This window comes from Microplitis mediator, chromosome 2, assembly GCF_029852145.1.
Source record: "Microplitis mediator isolate UGA2020A chromosome 2, iyMicMedi2.1, whole genome shotgun sequence".
In the NCBI taxonomy this organism is placed as follows: domain Eukaryota; kingdom Metazoa; phylum Arthropoda; class Insecta; order Hymenoptera; family Braconidae; genus Microplitis; species Microplitis mediator.
In genome coordinates this window covers 21041493-21058985 of record NC_079970.1, presented here as the reverse complement: position 1 = coordinate 21058985, position 17493 = coordinate 21041493, and the positions used below count along the sequence as shown (strand labels likewise).

Below are 17493 nucleotides of genomic sequence, written 5' to 3'. Positions count from 1 at the left end.
AATATCTATTTATATATTTTTTTTACAAATAATTACACTGATAAAAGGGTTTTTTTTTCATTTTAAATAAAATTTATTAATACTTACACTGTAAAAAAATTGCGACATGAATGCGGATTAAATCCAGAGTGAATAATTTTTATTCATTTAATTCCCTCGGAGTAAAATTCACTCCGGAGAGGAGTAAATTTTGAAATTAAAATTCCGGATCAGAGTACAAACGGATTTAAATAAAATCTACACCCTTCCGAAATTAGTCTTCTGAAAAAAAACTCCCTATTCACTCTGTACGCAGAGTAATTTTCTCTAAAACTACGAAACTCCGAGTGACCCCTATCCAAAAATAGATAGAATCCAATCAAATGGGTCAAGAACATTTATAGGAACAGAGTGAATTTGGATTTAAATAAAATCCACATTCACTCCGAATTTACTCCCGATATTTTCCAGTGTAATAAAAAATTTAAATCCACAAATGATTGAATAAATATTTAATAACATTTACAAAATCGTTTATTTGTTATATTTGTTAATAGTCAGTGACTCTTTATTAAGCTCACTGAAATATAAAATGAATATAGAGTTATATATGAAAATCAATAACCTTTTAATTAAAACTAAAATTAATTATTATCACACTGAAAAAATCGTAATCACCAAAACTCCCTAAAGTCTTGCTAATAATATATATTTATCATAACAAAATTTTGAATTAAATTAGTAATACTAAACTTTTGTATCAACAAATAAAATACTTAATACGTATGACCCCCATGAAAAAAAATTTATAAACAAAATATATGTTAAAATATAAAAAATATACATATCAAGTTATTAAACATATATCGGTGTCATGATATAAAAAAAAAATCAAATAGATATTCAATATACTTTTTTTAAACTACAAATATATATTCTTTATATTTTAACATATATTTTTTTTATAAATTTTTTTCATGGCGGGACATTTAATATTTAAACGTAATGGCCTGATATCAATTTTTTCATTAAGTAATGGATATAAATAATTTCAAATAAACATTTTTACTATCAACAATAAAATCCTTCTATCAGTGTATGAAAAACTTTCAGGTATCTCACTCATAAATCTGTCATCTATTTTTATCTTTAATCTGCTCTCTAAAAAAAAACAAAACGTAAAAAAAATATTTGAATAGTTTGTTCTATTTTAATGAAATTTTCAGTCCCACCTAAAATCGAACCATTTAGCTTTCCCGCAAATATACAATCTGGGACACGAGTCCACGTCACATGTGTGGTTAGCGAGGGTGACGGACCAGTAAAAATAACATGGCTGAAGGACGGCCGCGCATTAAAATCCAGAGAAGCAACGACCCATCAAATTGATGAATATGATTTGGCATTGAGGATACAAAGTGCATCACCAATACACGACGGCAACTACACTTGTCTTGCAAGCAACGATGCTGCTAAAGTATCGCATACGGCACCTCTATTAGTTCATGGTATTTTCCTAAAATATCCCTTTCAAATAACATCCCTACCATTTTTTTTAATCGTTAATCAGTACAGCCCTCGACCTTTCTTCCGCCCCCAGAACAAAAAAAACTATTTTCCACATAAAAAAATTCCCATAAAAAAAAAATATTTGGCCTTTCATTTTTCTCATTCGCATCATATCCTTTGGTTGATATTTAGCATTTCCACATGCCCGAAAGCAAGTCTGAATCCTGCATCAAAAACAATGTTGCTACTTCATAAAATCTTTCTCTAGACACATAAATCAGAGCAAACAAAACTTTACCTCATCTTTTTTTATTTCTTTTTTCTTTATTTCATCCTGCGACAAACAACCCCCAAGCAATTTTACATTACACGTGTGTTATGTTAACATCCTTGTCGTAATTGAAGCTTCATGTCTCATCTCAATTATTTTAATTTTATCCCCAACATTAACTCTCTACATAAATTTTACAACCTACACTATACACCAACATTTAAACTACAAAAAAAAAAATAATAAACAAGTATAATTTAAAATATTCGCAAGCGAATGACAAATGAGCGGACTGATGTTGAAAGAAAAAAAAATAAATGAAGATAAAATATTTTTGACATTACCATTAATTGCGAAACAATGAATTATTGAACAAATAATTTGAATTAATTAAAAATAAATCAATAAACATCAGAGCATGATATTTGTATGACAATAGGAATAATCTGAGTACAAAGAACAATACCTTGCTTTCCCGTAAATTCACAGAATGCTTGAATAATTATTATTCTCGTTGTTGTCTAGTATACACAAGGTAGACTTGTGAATATCCAGACACATGAAGTCTGCAGAATGCCTGCGGATATTTCCAGACAGAACGTAACATCCCATTCACACTCAACACACGCACATTGTAATACACCAACAGACACGTATAACATATGAATGAGAGTTATGATGTCAACATACACCCAGCAAAAGTGGGAGGGTGAGTGCGAGGACACACGTTTATGATTATGTGTACACGTAACGTGAGAATATAAAATATTGTTAAGTGTAAGGTGTAACAAGGGGTGACGTTGACGCTTATCCTTTCTCTATTTCCGCGGGCATCAAAATACAGTTGACTTTAAAATATTGCCGGGTTTACTCTGCACAGAAAAAAAAGGATTTCTTGGCGCAAGAAAAATTCCGCAGTATGAAATGAAAAAAAAAAATTTTCTTAGGACTAGAAATTTTTTCTTGGCTCAAGAAAATTTTCGTTCTCAATTCATAATGCCACGGAAAAAACAAAATATTAAAAGTTAATAAAAAAAATGTTGGAAAATCCAAAATTGCACACCTCAATCGCTCATTTTATTTGTAATCATTAATTTTATTTTTTTTTTTTTACTATGAATTTTTATTCAACTTTTAAATGATTAATTCGATTTTTTTATTTCTTAATTCCAGTTTAATTTTTTTTTTTTTTATTTGAATTTTTTCTAAATATCCCGCATTTTTGTTGTAGATGTCGCAAACACGTTTTCCGTGTGCAAAAAATTTTCTTGGGGCGAGTAAAAATTTTTCACGCCAAGAAATCCTTTTTTTCTGTCTACTCTTAGAAAAAGTAATATTGGAGTAATTGATAATTAAAATCGATGTACGGAAGATTATGAAAATAAAAAAAAACTGAAGGTCAAATTGAGTTCAAATGATCTCACCCTTAAGGCAAATGAAGAGTTTATATTGAGCAGTTTCAATAAGGTCGGTCCATTGGCAAAAGTTTTACGTTATCGGTACGACCCAAAGGATCAACCAAGGATTCGAGGAATGAATGGCTCAAGATGCTGATGGAATGAGAAAAAATAAAAAAGAATAAGAGAAAGAGAAAGAGAACAAGAGTAGGCGAATTATTTCAACATCTCTTTCTTGCTGTATTTCGTTCGCTCGCTTACTCTCCGAGTCTTTGTGTGTAGTAGAGTCTAGTCTACTGAAAGGCGAGTAAACTCATGTATACGAGAGAACAAGAAAGTTGTTGGTATTGGAACCACCTCAGGACTGCTTACTACGAATTGCGACCCGATGAATCGCGCCTAAGGCCACCCGACGTCGAACACGCCAGTAATTTAATTTTAAGGGATGCAATCTCCGCTTGGCTTTCAGCGCAATACAAATACAGACGGTGTCTGAGATTGTGTAGACTTTACCACTTTTATTCATCTTCCTTCTTCAATATCCTACCTCCAACTTTTTTGTTAACAAATCAGACATTTTTAAATTATAATTGTGTTGAGCAGTTAATTTTTTTATTTTCTCTATGAAATTTAAAAACAAATTTAAAAATATTATTCAAGCCGTATTTAATAAATTTTAAAAATAGTCCACGTCTCTACTGATACAAGTCTTCCTCGCTATTATTTTCTGACATTATCTATAAAGTTAATTGGTGACTATTACACTAACTCTTCTTTACTTTTAGTATAAGATTTTCGCTCCGATTAACGTCAGATAAATTATCTAATTATCAAATGAACTTGAATTTAATCAAGAGACCTTTTAATTATCTTACAAACTAAACCCGTCAAGATAATTTATCTTTTAAACGAAAAAAAAATCTCTTTCTTTATATATTTTTATAAAAAAAATATTTTAAAAAGAGGATAAACTTCAACACTTTTGACATCTCCATTACTTTATAACGTAAAAAAAAAAATTACCTTCACTCAACCCACACTCGCTTGTTCTTTGAGTAATTTTTCTCAAGTGTTTTCTCGTGACGAGTGAATCGCATGATTTGAAATAACGAAGGATTTTCTGGAGAAAAAAAATAAAGTAAACATCAAGAGTGGAGAAAAATAAATTTAATTTTAAAAAATTAAATAAAACAGGAAGATTTAAAATTAATTTAAAAAAAAAAAAAAATGACCAGTCAAGATTTTTTAGACTTGAGCGTTAAAAGTTAATTGTTATAATTCCAGTTCCACCTAGCATAGCTCCTTTTAGCTTTAACAAGGACCTATCAGAGGGTGTTCGGGCACAAGTGGCCTGCGTTATTGAAAAGGGCGACCCGCCATTTACGATAATATGGTCGAAAGACGGCGAATCAATTGCAACATCATCCCCAACAAATTTCGGATCTGCTAGTACCACAGTTACACACAAAAACAACTTACCGAGCAACGTTGCTGGATTACGTGTTACCAGCATGGATATTCACTCCAGTACCATCTCAATCGACCGTGTTACTGCCGCTCATGCTGGCAATTATACCTGCATTGCACGCAACTCCGTTGCCGAAGTATCGTCTACTGCCCAATTAGTTGTTCGTGGTACAGTAAATTTTACCATGAAAAAAAAACTAGATGAATCATGAAATTCAATACTTTGATAATTACTGCACTATTGTACAAGAAATTTAAAGCTCTCGCACTTATTTTTATGATTGGAGACTTTTTTTCAAAATAATTCATTACGAGTGTAATGATATTGGTAATTATGCTCTTTCGCGGCTCCATTTTGAAACTATCGATTAGGTGACGGTTAAAAAATTTTAGAAATTTTTATGGTTAACTTATAAGTTTATTTATTTTGAATTAATATTTCGTTGAATTAAGCGCACAAATGAAAGAAAATATTTTGGAAGACAAACGTTTTCGGGAACCAAGTCAAGATTTTTTTGGGTAATGGTCTAGAAGTGGGGTTCCACCTACTTTTGGACATAAAAATACTTGTATCACGAATTTTTCAATTTTTTTTGAAGTTGTTCTACTCGACGGATTGATGGTGAAAAAAAAAAAAACATATTTTCAAAAAAACCAATCCTTATATTGGTATGGTGGTTTGAAAATTTAGAAAATAAAAAAAATAATTGTTTTACATTAATTATACAAGGACAAAGATTGTGGGTCTTCTAACCACAATATTGTAGTAAAACATGTGTAGTAGCGAGTACTTCATATGTGGTAAAGGAACCCGAGTCAAAAAACAAATTCGGATTTAAGTCTCAAAGTTCTCAATGAGGTTTTTGAGGATCAATTTAGAATTTGAAGATTGACAACAGTATTGAAATTTATCCTAGTTTAGTTCTCAAAGTAGTAGTTACGACCCATTTTACCTCTTTGAGAACTAAACTAGAATAACACAATCTGGATTAGAGCCTCAAAATACTCAAAACGTACAAGAATAATTTTATCCGCATTTGAACCTCAAAAGTCTCATTCGACGTATTCCCTCCCCTCCCTTTCTCTATCTATTTATCAAAGTCCAAAGTATAACTTTTCATTCGTTGAGGATTTTGAGGTCTTACTCATAATTCAAAATCGATAAATTATTCGCATTTAGACTTCATAGTTCTCATTACTAAAGTAAAGTTACTTTCTGGGCGGCAAATAAAACATCAAAGGAATTGAGGCTTTTGAGAACTTAACTAGAATTTGTGTTTTGACCCGGGATACTACATAAATAGTACTTATTTTCATACACGTGTGGTTGAGGTTATTCCAAGTTGGAGTTGGCATTTTTTTACTCCAACTTGTAGTAACCTTAACTACAGCTGCTGTTGTAACAACTACAATTTTTTTTCCGTGTAGTTACTAAAATTTTTTTTAACGAAGTATTTCTCTACTTGTATCTCTTTCGACTTGATTTACTGTGAACCGAAGACATTTTATGGCCAAAAGTAGGTGGAGCCCCACTTCTAGACCATTACCAATTTTCTTGAATCGAGAATATTTACCTTCAGTCGAAAATTTTTTTTTGTGTGCAAATGAAAATTTTAATTAACAAGTTTTAGAAAATTTTTGATAAACATAAGAAAGTACGCATGCATTTGTTGGAAAAGTAATTTTTCATACACGAAATATAAATTTGATCTACAAAATAAAATTTTGTATCAAAACCGCAGTCTTTTACTTGCCGATGTTATTTTTTCAAGAGCGATGCGTACAAAATTAAATAATTGTTAATTAAAAATAAGTGGAGCTGTAATTCTGCATAATTGTCATTATTTTAAATGAGCAATTGGTAATTAATATTAACATAACAGAATTTAATTAATAAATAAAAGTCACCATTCATTATATTGGTTGTGAAAATAAAAAATAGTTTAATTGTATATTTAATTGAATAACATAAATAAAAGCAAAAGTTTTAGCGCTACAGCACTCAGCGGTCAATTTAAATGCCAACGCACAACGCAACTATTATTATTATTATTTTTATAGTTATTATTATTGTTGTAATTATTTAAGCACAGAGAAAAATAATTTCGCAGAGCACATGAGCGGCACAGTCGATCGTTATCAAGCAAAACGCAATTATGCACTTGTATAATGTTACGCACAATTACTTAAGCACTTATATATATATATATAAATATATGAATATAATTACACGCACACATTTCACTTGCACATACACATTTTTAATAATGCACTCTTACATAAATTTTTAATTTCATTTATTTTGTAAATAATCATCACTTTATTTTTAATTTTACACCTTGCACTTTATTTTTATCACCTTTAGAAATATTTCCGCACCCTTGGGTAAGTTTTGAATTATTGTTTTTATCATCATTTTCACCATTTTTTTATCATCCATTCATTTTGCTAAAGTGCACCTTTTTAGAAATTTACGTCCACATTTTTTTTTCAAGTAACTATTTTTTTTTTTTTTTTTTAAGTAGAATAAAAATAATACTGTCAGTCCCAAGAGTCTTAATTTACAAATAATAATTACGGAGGCCTCAAAAATTTATATCCTGAAGTTAACAGACAATGAACGATTTTTGGATTTCTTTTTTCAACAAATAAATGACTAAAAAAAATACTGAAAATATTCACATGTAGAAAATTTTAAAAACTATTGGTGCAATTTTTTAAAAATATTAAAAAAAAAAAAAAACCAAAAATTATTAGACGTCAGCTAACTTCAGTATCATAAAAATTTGATGAAAGGAATAAAAAAGTTTGTCCCATCATGCCCCGCCTTCTATAAATTTACAAAAAAAAATTTATCAAATTTCTCATTATACACAGAGAGAAATTTACGGTAACCGTTCCTAGTACGTTTATGAAATATCATCCCATACCGTCATAGTAATGATTACTTGGAATTATGAGCTATAGGTCCATCATTTCTGAGAAAAGTTCCCATAAGTATGGGAACAATTTTCATCATTATGGTAACAGTTCCCATTATACTATGGTAAGCGGTACTATAATATTATGGTAACGATTACTATAATATTATAGTAATGATAACTATAATATAAATGGATGCCGTTCCTATAATCACCATTTAAAAAAAACCGGTTACCATGCATTATGGGAACCATTCCCATATTATATTGTAATTGTTACCATAAATTCATCTCCGTACAATAAATAAAAAGTTTAGAAGTACTCTCTAAATCTGAAACAGTGTATATACACTACTTTTCAGTGGTTTTCACTGTTTCAGATTTAGAGAGTATAAACCCAAAAAATGAAAATTTTAAACAGCCTCGAGCTTAAAAAAAATCATTTGCAACGAGACTCAAAGGATTGTCAGTAGAATTAAAGCCTAGCCTTGTTGTACAAGCACCCATATCGCACGAATCTCAAAGAACTTCTGACACGATTCCAACAAGTAAATGAAAATATCTTAAATACTCAGACATAAGAGAAATTCCTCTGGCATAGTTCCGCGCCTCTGCCTTGATTATATCTGTTATATAATATATGTTAGAATTAAATTCAGTAAGTTAAAACCGCAGATGTACTTTGAGTTACTCGTGCTTTCTAGTCTTTCATTGTGCCATGCATACATATATTAATGTATATATAACATATAACATATATACATGGTATATGCAGATCCATACGTGTATGAACTATAACTAAAGTTTGTTATGACATTAATGCGAACACCAGTACCTCCTCGTTGGGTAATGGAGCCGCAGGATGTTCACGCACCAGAAGGCATGTCCAAACTGATGCTTCATTGTCATGCCGATGGGTTCCCACCGCCTTCTGTCACATGGCGTCGTGGTACAGGAACTAGACCTGGCAGTTATCATGACATTGCTAGTCATGAACATGCACAAGAGTTGAGGATTCATTCAAATGGATCACTGGTCTTTGGCCGAGTTCAAGAGGATCATGAGGGTTACTATCTGTGTGAGGCTGTTAATGGAATTGGTGCTGGACTCAGCAAAGTTGTTTACTTAACAGTTAATGGTAATTAATAACTACTATTATTTATTTAAGCTCCCCTTCATTTAATCTCAGAAATAACATCTCGCCAAAAATATCTCCATTAGCAAGACAAGGGTGCAAATACACTAACAAATTTTCGGTGTGAAAATAGTCATCGAAGTCATTACAATTTAAATACATGATAGTCACTTTCTAAACGTGTGCAAGTCTTCCCTATCAAAAAACAATTCCTATGGGAATCCTGTCGAGATTCTTATGTGGGTTCTCAGACATGGAAATCCAGATACCCCGGATTCTATAGAAATTACTTATGTAGAAACTCAGATTCCTATGTCAATTTCCTACAAAGAAATCCATAGATACAAGTTCCTATACAGGAATCCAGGTATCCAATTTCATATGTGGATTTCTTATGGAAATCTAGATACCCATGGTTTCCTACATGGATTCTTACATAAATCCATACTTTCCTACATGGATTCCTACGAATTTCCATGAAATCTCACATGGATTTTTTTGATAGAGGTTTAAAAAATGACTAAAATGTATTTAAATGGCATTAAAACACCCCAGTGTTTTAAAATAAAACACTTGGGCTAAACGCGATTTTGTAGTGTACGCGGTCTGCTCGGTGTGAAATATTAAGCGGTGTACTTCTAACACGATATGAGTGTTTTCTGTCACACCGTTCGGTATTATTACCTCAAATATTATCTAATAATCTAATCTGTTGTGAAAAACTATCATGTAATATATAAGTTACGGGACTAGTATATAGTCGAATTATAGAGAGTTTTTGATAAATAACTTATACATTTACACCACTGATGGTGTGGATGTTTTAATTTACACGGTCAAAAATTTAACACCGTGCATCGTGTAACTTTCACACCGGCAGTGTTGAAAAGTTTAACACCAAATCATTCACACCACACTGCAAACTCAAAATTTTTAACACTGTACTTTTCTGTAATATTTTACATTGAGATATTAGTGACTGAGATATTTCCTGATATATTTTGACTGAGATGTTTTTGGCTGAGATCTAAAAAGGGGTCACCATTTAGGCTCCTTATTTAATAGGGAAAGCGGTATCAAGAATTACTAAAAAATTCAAAAATAGTACAATTTAATTTTTGATTTTTAGAGCGGGCCCAACTTGCCCCAGTAAATTATATTTCACATTAACCGTTTCGCCTCTCGTAGACGAAATATTAAATTTTTTTTTACTATTTGGAAGTGGCCCATCTTGATACCACTTCCTCTAATGATTAATGACGTAATAATTAATGATTAATTATCATCGTTACTGAAAACGGTTTATATAAACTTGAAAGCTTCGGCTGATATTAAGGTATGAGCATAACTTGATTGACGAGGGGATAATTATCTGTACAGCTCCAGCCCGTATTGTAGAGAAGCATCGCAATCAAACAGCTCGGCTCGGCTCAAGAGCTTCTCTACGTTGTGAAGCTAAGGGTGATCACCCGCTAAACATTGTATGGAGGCGAGCTGGCTCGCAATTGGAACCGGCGGTATCCGATTATCGGTATATGGTTAAGGAAATGAATACCACAGATGGTGCTGTTAGTATTCTTGAGCTCATTAGTACATCTAGAGAGGATAGTGGTAGATATTTCTGTACAGCATCAAATGCTTATGGCGGTGATGAAATGACTATGCATTTGTATATACAAGGTATAACTTACAATTATAATTATCCCAGTCGATTGATTTTATTAACCAATTAATTCATTTTACAGAACCTCCGGATTTCCCTAGGAATATCCACGTATTAGAGAAAGGAAGCCGTTACATTAAATTAGGGTGGACTAGTAGTCAAGATGGAAATAGTCCGATTACTCAATATATTATTGAATATAAAACAGATTCAGGTATTTATGCAAATAATATATATGTACATACTATTATATATAAACTGAACACTGTAATAAAAACGGTGTTAAAATAAACTCACACCGGTGTAACGATGCTATTTAGCGGTGTTAAAATTGTGTACATGCGGAGTAAATTAACTCCGATCGAAGTATGAAGTTGTAAGTAAAAGATACTTGAAAAATAAAGCTACTTTTTTTTTAACACTGCTAAGCTCCGAGAAAAATTTTAGCATCGCTACCAGTGTTAATTTTAACACCGTTTTTGGGACTTTACACTTTTTTTTAAAGGGTATTAAATAAAACATAAGGAACCGGCGGGTAATAAGACCTAGCTAAGACAGATTTGAATAGAATCGAAAATATTGCATTTAATTATCGAAATGTATCATAAATCTTTATTTCAATACATTAGCCATAAAATATAATGAAGTAATGGTAATTTATACCACAAATGAACAAAAAATCAAACTTTTACAAAAACCATACGAATAGGCCTAATTTTACTACGGTAGGGTAATGAGGCCTACGGGTTAAACAAACTGGAGTAGTTTAATTATACTTAATAAAATTGGTATTAAAGATGAATCATCACTTAAATTTACCAACAATACTTTTTTAAAGACAGAAGACTAGATTGCTTTGTTCAACAGTACTTAAAACTATCAGTATCCTTTTTAAGAGTCAGAAGACTAGATTGTTTTTTATAATTTCTTCTGCGCTACGACATCATATGACGGATGATGAAATATAGAAGACAGGGAACGTGGTATCGGGACTCTATAAACTTGTCGTAACATCTATATTATATGCAAGACCCATCTACTAGAGTAGTTTTTAGCGGAGGCGGTTATTTTAAATATCATTTCTGTCACTTAGGCCTTATTACCCGACAGGCCTTATCCTTACCCGCGGGTGCCTTACACTGTAAAAAATTTTGGTGTCAAAATGGCCCCCGAGAACTTTACACAGTCGTGTAGTGTGAAATAACGGTGTAAAAAATCCTCAGTGTAATTTTAAAACGGTGTAATCTAAATTTTTTACACCAATTTTAATTGATAAGCAAGAAATGATCATTGAAAATTTTCAACTTCTTAATCAATAACTATATTAATTTTATTCACACATTGAATAGTATTTTAAGCTTTTCAATATTTTTATAATTGCTTTTCTAAATGCAAAATTATCATAAATTACACATTTACACGCTTGACTGTGTACGAAGTTTTAATTCACACCTACTAAATTTAGCATGATATTTGGTGTAATTGTTACACCGAGTCCAAAGTTTTTAACAGTGTAAATAAAATAAAGTGTGAAAAGTAACAAAATAAAACTAATCTATACATTTATTTTTTCTTACAGAAATTTGGCACGACCACACGTTCCACGCGACAGTTTCTGGAACGCAAACATACGGTCATGTGAATGGTTTGCGGCCTGCTACAAGCTATCAGTTTCGGGTATTTGCTGAGAACGAATTGGGTCGTAGTCAAGCGAGCGATGTAGGTATATAAACCCAGACCCCGTAAATTAGTTTTTAAGCCTCTCCCGAACAACCTACATACTAGTACTACCAACTTTATTGATTCTTATATATATATATAAAGATACCCCAGTATATTTATATACTCGCACTTAAAAAATACATTGATATTGAGTAGACAGAAAATATATTACCTATGTGTGAATTTTTCATTCACTCACTGAGTATTCGCTGTCTGTCTCCATATACATTTACATCACTGTCTATATGTCGCAGTGGAAATTTACATTTTAAACTTTGATACATCTAGTTAACGAGTTAATTGAACTGGTCTATTCAGATACTCGAAGTAACAACAGACGGTGAGAAGCCTGGAGGACCGCCACGCAATCTCAAAGTCGAACCAATTAGTTCAACTGACTTTAAAGTCAGTTGGGATCCGCCTGATCAAGATCTATGGAACGGAGAAATTCTTGGATACCATGTCGGCTTCAAAGAACACAGGTCTATATTTAAATAATTATTTTTTCATCGTTTCATTTATACCAGTAATTCATTATATATTTCAATTTAATATTGCTCTGCATTGTCAACTTTAATTGCCTTTGTTAATTTAACTTTGTCAATTACACTTGGTATATCGATACTGCCATTCTAATACGTCGTATCCCACATTTGGGAAATTTGTCAGGAGACGATAAAAGCGTTCACGGTCGACAAAGGAAAATTATTTGTAACATGTGTACTAGGGTAAGCCAAAAAAACCAACCTATCGAATTTACGTCTTAAAAAGGACCTATATATCGAGAAAAACATTCTCCCACTGGGCAAAACTTTTAGCTCAATTTTAAAAAGTGTTGGTAGCCATCTGAAATTTTCCATTTAAATAGCATGCAAAAAAATTTTTTTTGATTAAAAATATTATAACTTTTGAACCATGTGAGACAAAAATTTGGCTCTAGAATATTCTTGTAGGGCATTAAATTTCTTAAAAGAAAGTCCTGGGAGTCGAACTTGTAAACTTGATATTTCGTATACTAACAGGGTATCAAAGTTTAGAGTAAACAGAATCACACAAATTTAAGACTTTATTTGGATTTTCCAAATACTTTTCTTTTATTGTGATCGATAACAAAGTATTATTTGTAACAACGTGGATATTGTAGGTGATTTCATTGCACTACATGTAGAACAAATTTTCTCGTAGTATTGATATTTTTAATAATATAGCCTTAAATTTGTATGATTCTGTCTACTCTAGACTTTGATGGCCTGTTAGTATACGAAATATCAAGTTTATAAATTCGACTCCCAGGACTTTTTTTAAAGAAATTTAATGCTATACAAGAATATTCTAGAGCCGAATTTTTATCTCACACGGTTCATAAGTTATGATATAATTAATCAAAAAAAAATTTTTTGCATGTTATTTGAATGGGAAATTCCAAATGGCTACCGACACCTTTTAAAATTGAGCTAAAAATTTTGCCCAATGGGAGAATGTTTTTCTCGATATACAGATCCTTTTTAAGAGATAAATTCGATAGGTTGGTTTTTTTGGCTCACCCTAATGTGTACATTAGTATAACCTACAAATTTATTTTCATATTTTTCATAAAATACAGACAGTTGTAGTGAATAAATAATTTTGAATTATATGCTGTAAGAAGAGTCAAAAATTATGCATAATCACCTTCTCACTGATGTCGTTAATTGCTTCCTTATAATTAACTTAAAATTGAAAATGTTAAGCGTGACTGAACCTACACGAATGTAGGATACGACATATTAGAATAGCGCGAAAGTCTGCGTGTAGGATATGACATACAGTAGAAACTCTGTAAGTCGAACCTCGATAAGTCGAAAACCTCTTCAACTCGAAAAAATGTTTCATTCCTTCCCTCCAAGCCCCAAAACCTCCGTTGCTCGAAATTTTTACCCTCTATAAGTCGAAATAATTAGTGAGTCCCTACAAGCTATTTCTGTACATTTTTACCCTCCATAACTCGAATACATACACTTAGACCTCTTTACCTCGAATTTAAATTATTACCATATGTAAGTATCTTATTAGGATTACCAGTTCTACGAAATGGTAATGGAATTTATAGCTGACCTCAAGTTTTCTGTTGGCAATTGTAAAATTATTAGACCTTAAGACTTGGTTAGGATTGACTGCAATACACATCAATTTCGACAGCTCCTGCTGCCTAACTCGAAATCCTCTATAACTCGAAAACTCTATAACTCGATTTTTTTTGCCTCTCCCTTGGAGTTCGAGTTATGAAGGTTTTACTGTATTAGAATATTTATTTAAAAATACTAAATAAGCAATTTGACCTCTAAAATTTTGACATAAGCTGCACATTGTTACAATGATTCCATTTTTCAAGAAAAGTAAAAATGTCAAATTTTGTGGGATACGCCGTATTTGAATGGCACTATCAATATATTGATTATATATTTTAATTACATAATTACACAACGACTAAGCTATGGAAACTAACCTTTTGAACAATAAATATTTACCGGGTGTACGTCATTTTCGGAGTACTTTTTGTTAAGTTCAACGAGCGCATAATTAATTATTAATTAATAATTAATACAATGAGTTTGGCTTTTATGATGTTCAATAATAGAATTTGAATTCATTGAATCGATAGCCGCGCTTCTGGTAAGATTTACTTTGAGAAATAATATACTTGAATATAAAGAAAAGGGGGTGGGGGAGGGGAAACTACTCAAATAATTTAGTAAAGGAAAATTTTTTAAAATTTTTACTTCTGTAATTGATTAAAAATCTTTGGGGTCTGCAAATTATTTTTGAAATATTAAGAAAACTTTTCTTTTCAAATGCACACTTCAATTATATTACAATTGATATTTATAAATTCAATTTACATAAATCAGTACACCGTAAAAAAATCAGGAGTGAATGCGGAGTGGTCTAGATTTTATTTAAATTCGCGTTCACTCTGACTCGGAGTTTTCATATGAAGGTAAACTTCTCTTCGGAGTAAATTTCACTTCGAAAAATTTTTTTTTTGCGGATCGATTACCCCTTGAATTCTAAATCATCCGTAAGTTGGGAAATGAGTGAAATAAATTTAATTCGGTGTTGACCAAATTTTTTTTTTCAAAATTAAATGAAGTAAATCTAAAAAAATGACAGCTAAAAGTAAATGAATTGTTTTATATTATACTGTAAAATATTCCATGATTTAATCAGTGCAAGTAGAAATTACTCAAACGTTAAATCTCTACTTTATCTCCATTCTCACGATTATAAACTGGCACAAACATCCATTAAGTTAATAGAACAGAAATATTGTTAATTTATTAGACACTCGAAACTTTAATCAAAACTTATGAACTATTAATTTTATAATCCATAGTCTATAATGATAATACATAAAATACGTATTTTATTCAATAGATTATCTGCTGAGCAGTATACATATAAGACAGTAGAAGGACGTCCAATATCAGCAAGTGCGACATTAGGACTTGCGCGAACTGCCATTCCCGGTCGTCAATGTCAATTGACAAATTTACGAAAGTATACACGTTACAGTGTAATTGTCCAAGCATACAATGCATTGGGACCGGGACCAATGACTTCTGAAGTTGTTGCAACGACCCTCGAAGACGGTAATTAATTTTATATATTTTCTCTGTTCAATAAAATGAAAGCTATTATTATATATACGAGTATACACAGTAAAAAAGGATTCGTCAAAATCAACACATATCGTGTGTAAATCGAACGTTTTACACTTATTTATATGTTATTTTAACATATCGCAAGTGTTAAAAAAAGTTACATGCGCATATATTAGAAGTATCAAATTTTCCAAAAATTCACGAAAAGATCTTACTTAACCCGACTGGTTACTGTTCTACACCCGACTCAGTACGGTGTAGAACAGTAACCAGTCGGGTTACAATCTTTCCGTGTTCTTTTGTGATGCTCGAGATTATTTTTAAAATATTTTGTGTGGTGATTTGACAATAAGATATAAAAAGTATTACTTTTGTACAAAATAACATTTTTTTGTGTTAAAAAACCAATCGATTGCGATGATCCTGAAGTTAGCAGACAATTAAAAATTTTCGAATTTCTTTTTCAACAATTCAATTTAAAAAAAAAAAAACTAAAAATATGCACATGTAGAAAATTTAAAAGACTATAGGAGCAGTTTTTTAAAAATATATTTTTTTTTAATTTTTCGATGTTAAGAAAAAAACAAAATTTATTAGACGTCAGTTAATTTCAGTATCCCGCGATTGCATCAATTCAAACAAGATCAAAACTGTGTGTTAAATTAACACACAAAAGTGTTAAAAATTCAACTCTCAGAATTTTAACACACGCTTATACATAACTTTCCTTTCCTATTACACAACTATCCTCTAGTATAAATACTGCTATCAAATAATTTTTTCGGTTAATATTCTACTACAGTTTAATGTTACTGCTATTGAAAATTTAACGATAATGATTATCATCGGTAACTTTTAATGGTTATGATATGACAGTAATTTTAAAATTAGTCGACACGATACTATTGACAATAATCGTTCTTAATAATTATTACCGTTGCAGCAAAACATTTACCACTAACAATAAAAATAATCACTCATGCAATGGACACTAAATATGATAATCATAGCAGACAATTTTCATAACATTAAAACAGTAATCGTTACCGTCGGGTACTTAAGTAAATTTGAAAAATTATTAAAAATAATATCAACTGATTCTCGAGACAAAAATATATTTTATTGATGATCACTAAGAAAATTAACTTCTGAATCAATAAATTTTATGTTGTTTAAAATATTTTTCATTGCAATGGAGTCTAGATGTTTTAAAAATGAAAATTTTTTGTGTTACAAAATGTCAACCCACACAAACTGTCATAGCAAACTAAATTTTAATGCATTGATGCTGGAGCTCAAGTCCTAGATACGTCAGTGGACTCGTCAGTGAAGCCATCTGACGTATCCTGTTTTTCTCTCTCTTTCTCTCTCTATCTCTATGTATACTTCTATAGATATATACTAAAAATTTCAAAACAGTTTTCTCTTTTCCGCCGTCCTCAGTAACGGCATAAACGAATTTAATTATAAATATTTTAATTATTGACAGCTGTCACTTATAAATTTTTGAAACCTTTCAATTATACATTTTACCAAAACTACACTGAGAGAAAATTATGGTAACCGTTTCTAAAAGGTTTATGAAATATCAACCCATAATGTTATGGTAATAATTACTTGGAATTATGGGATATATACCCATAATTTCTGGGAAAAGTTTCTATAATTGGAAATCATTCCTATAATTATGGTAAAAAATCCTATTTCTTATGGTAATTTAATTATAGTAATGATTACCATACTTGGAATAGTTTCCATAGTCACATAGGAATAAATTCTATATACATT

At 31.1% G+C, this 17493-nt stretch overlaps 1 protein-coding gene across 6 annotated transcripts in view; it reads left to right on the top strand.

Annotated features, from left to right (window-relative positions):
* LOC130663785 (cell adhesion molecule Dscam2-like) overlaps nucleotides 1-17493 on the top strand; it is a 237895-nt gene that overhangs the window by 205837 nt on the left and 14565 nt on the right. For 5 of the 6 annotated variants that reach the window (XM_057463243.1, XM_057463245.1, XM_057463246.1 and 2 more), the window contains 7 exons: nucleotides 4441-4791; nucleotides 8377-8682; nucleotides 10060-10359; nucleotides 10425-10556; nucleotides 11922-12061; nucleotides 12383-12546; nucleotides 15479-15693. In XM_057463243.1, coding sequence (XP_057319226.1) covers nucleotides 4441-4791; nucleotides 8377-8682; nucleotides 10060-10359; nucleotides 10425-10556; nucleotides 11922-12061; nucleotides 12383-12546; nucleotides 15479-15693 — 1608 coding nt within the window. Of the gene's footprint in view, nucleotides 1-1205; nucleotides 1488-4440; nucleotides 4792-8376; nucleotides 8683-10059; nucleotides 10360-10424; nucleotides 10557-11921; nucleotides 12062-12382; nucleotides 12547-15478; nucleotides 15694-17493 lie in introns of all 6 variants that reach the window. The other variant, XM_057463247.1, reaches the window with a different exon arrangement.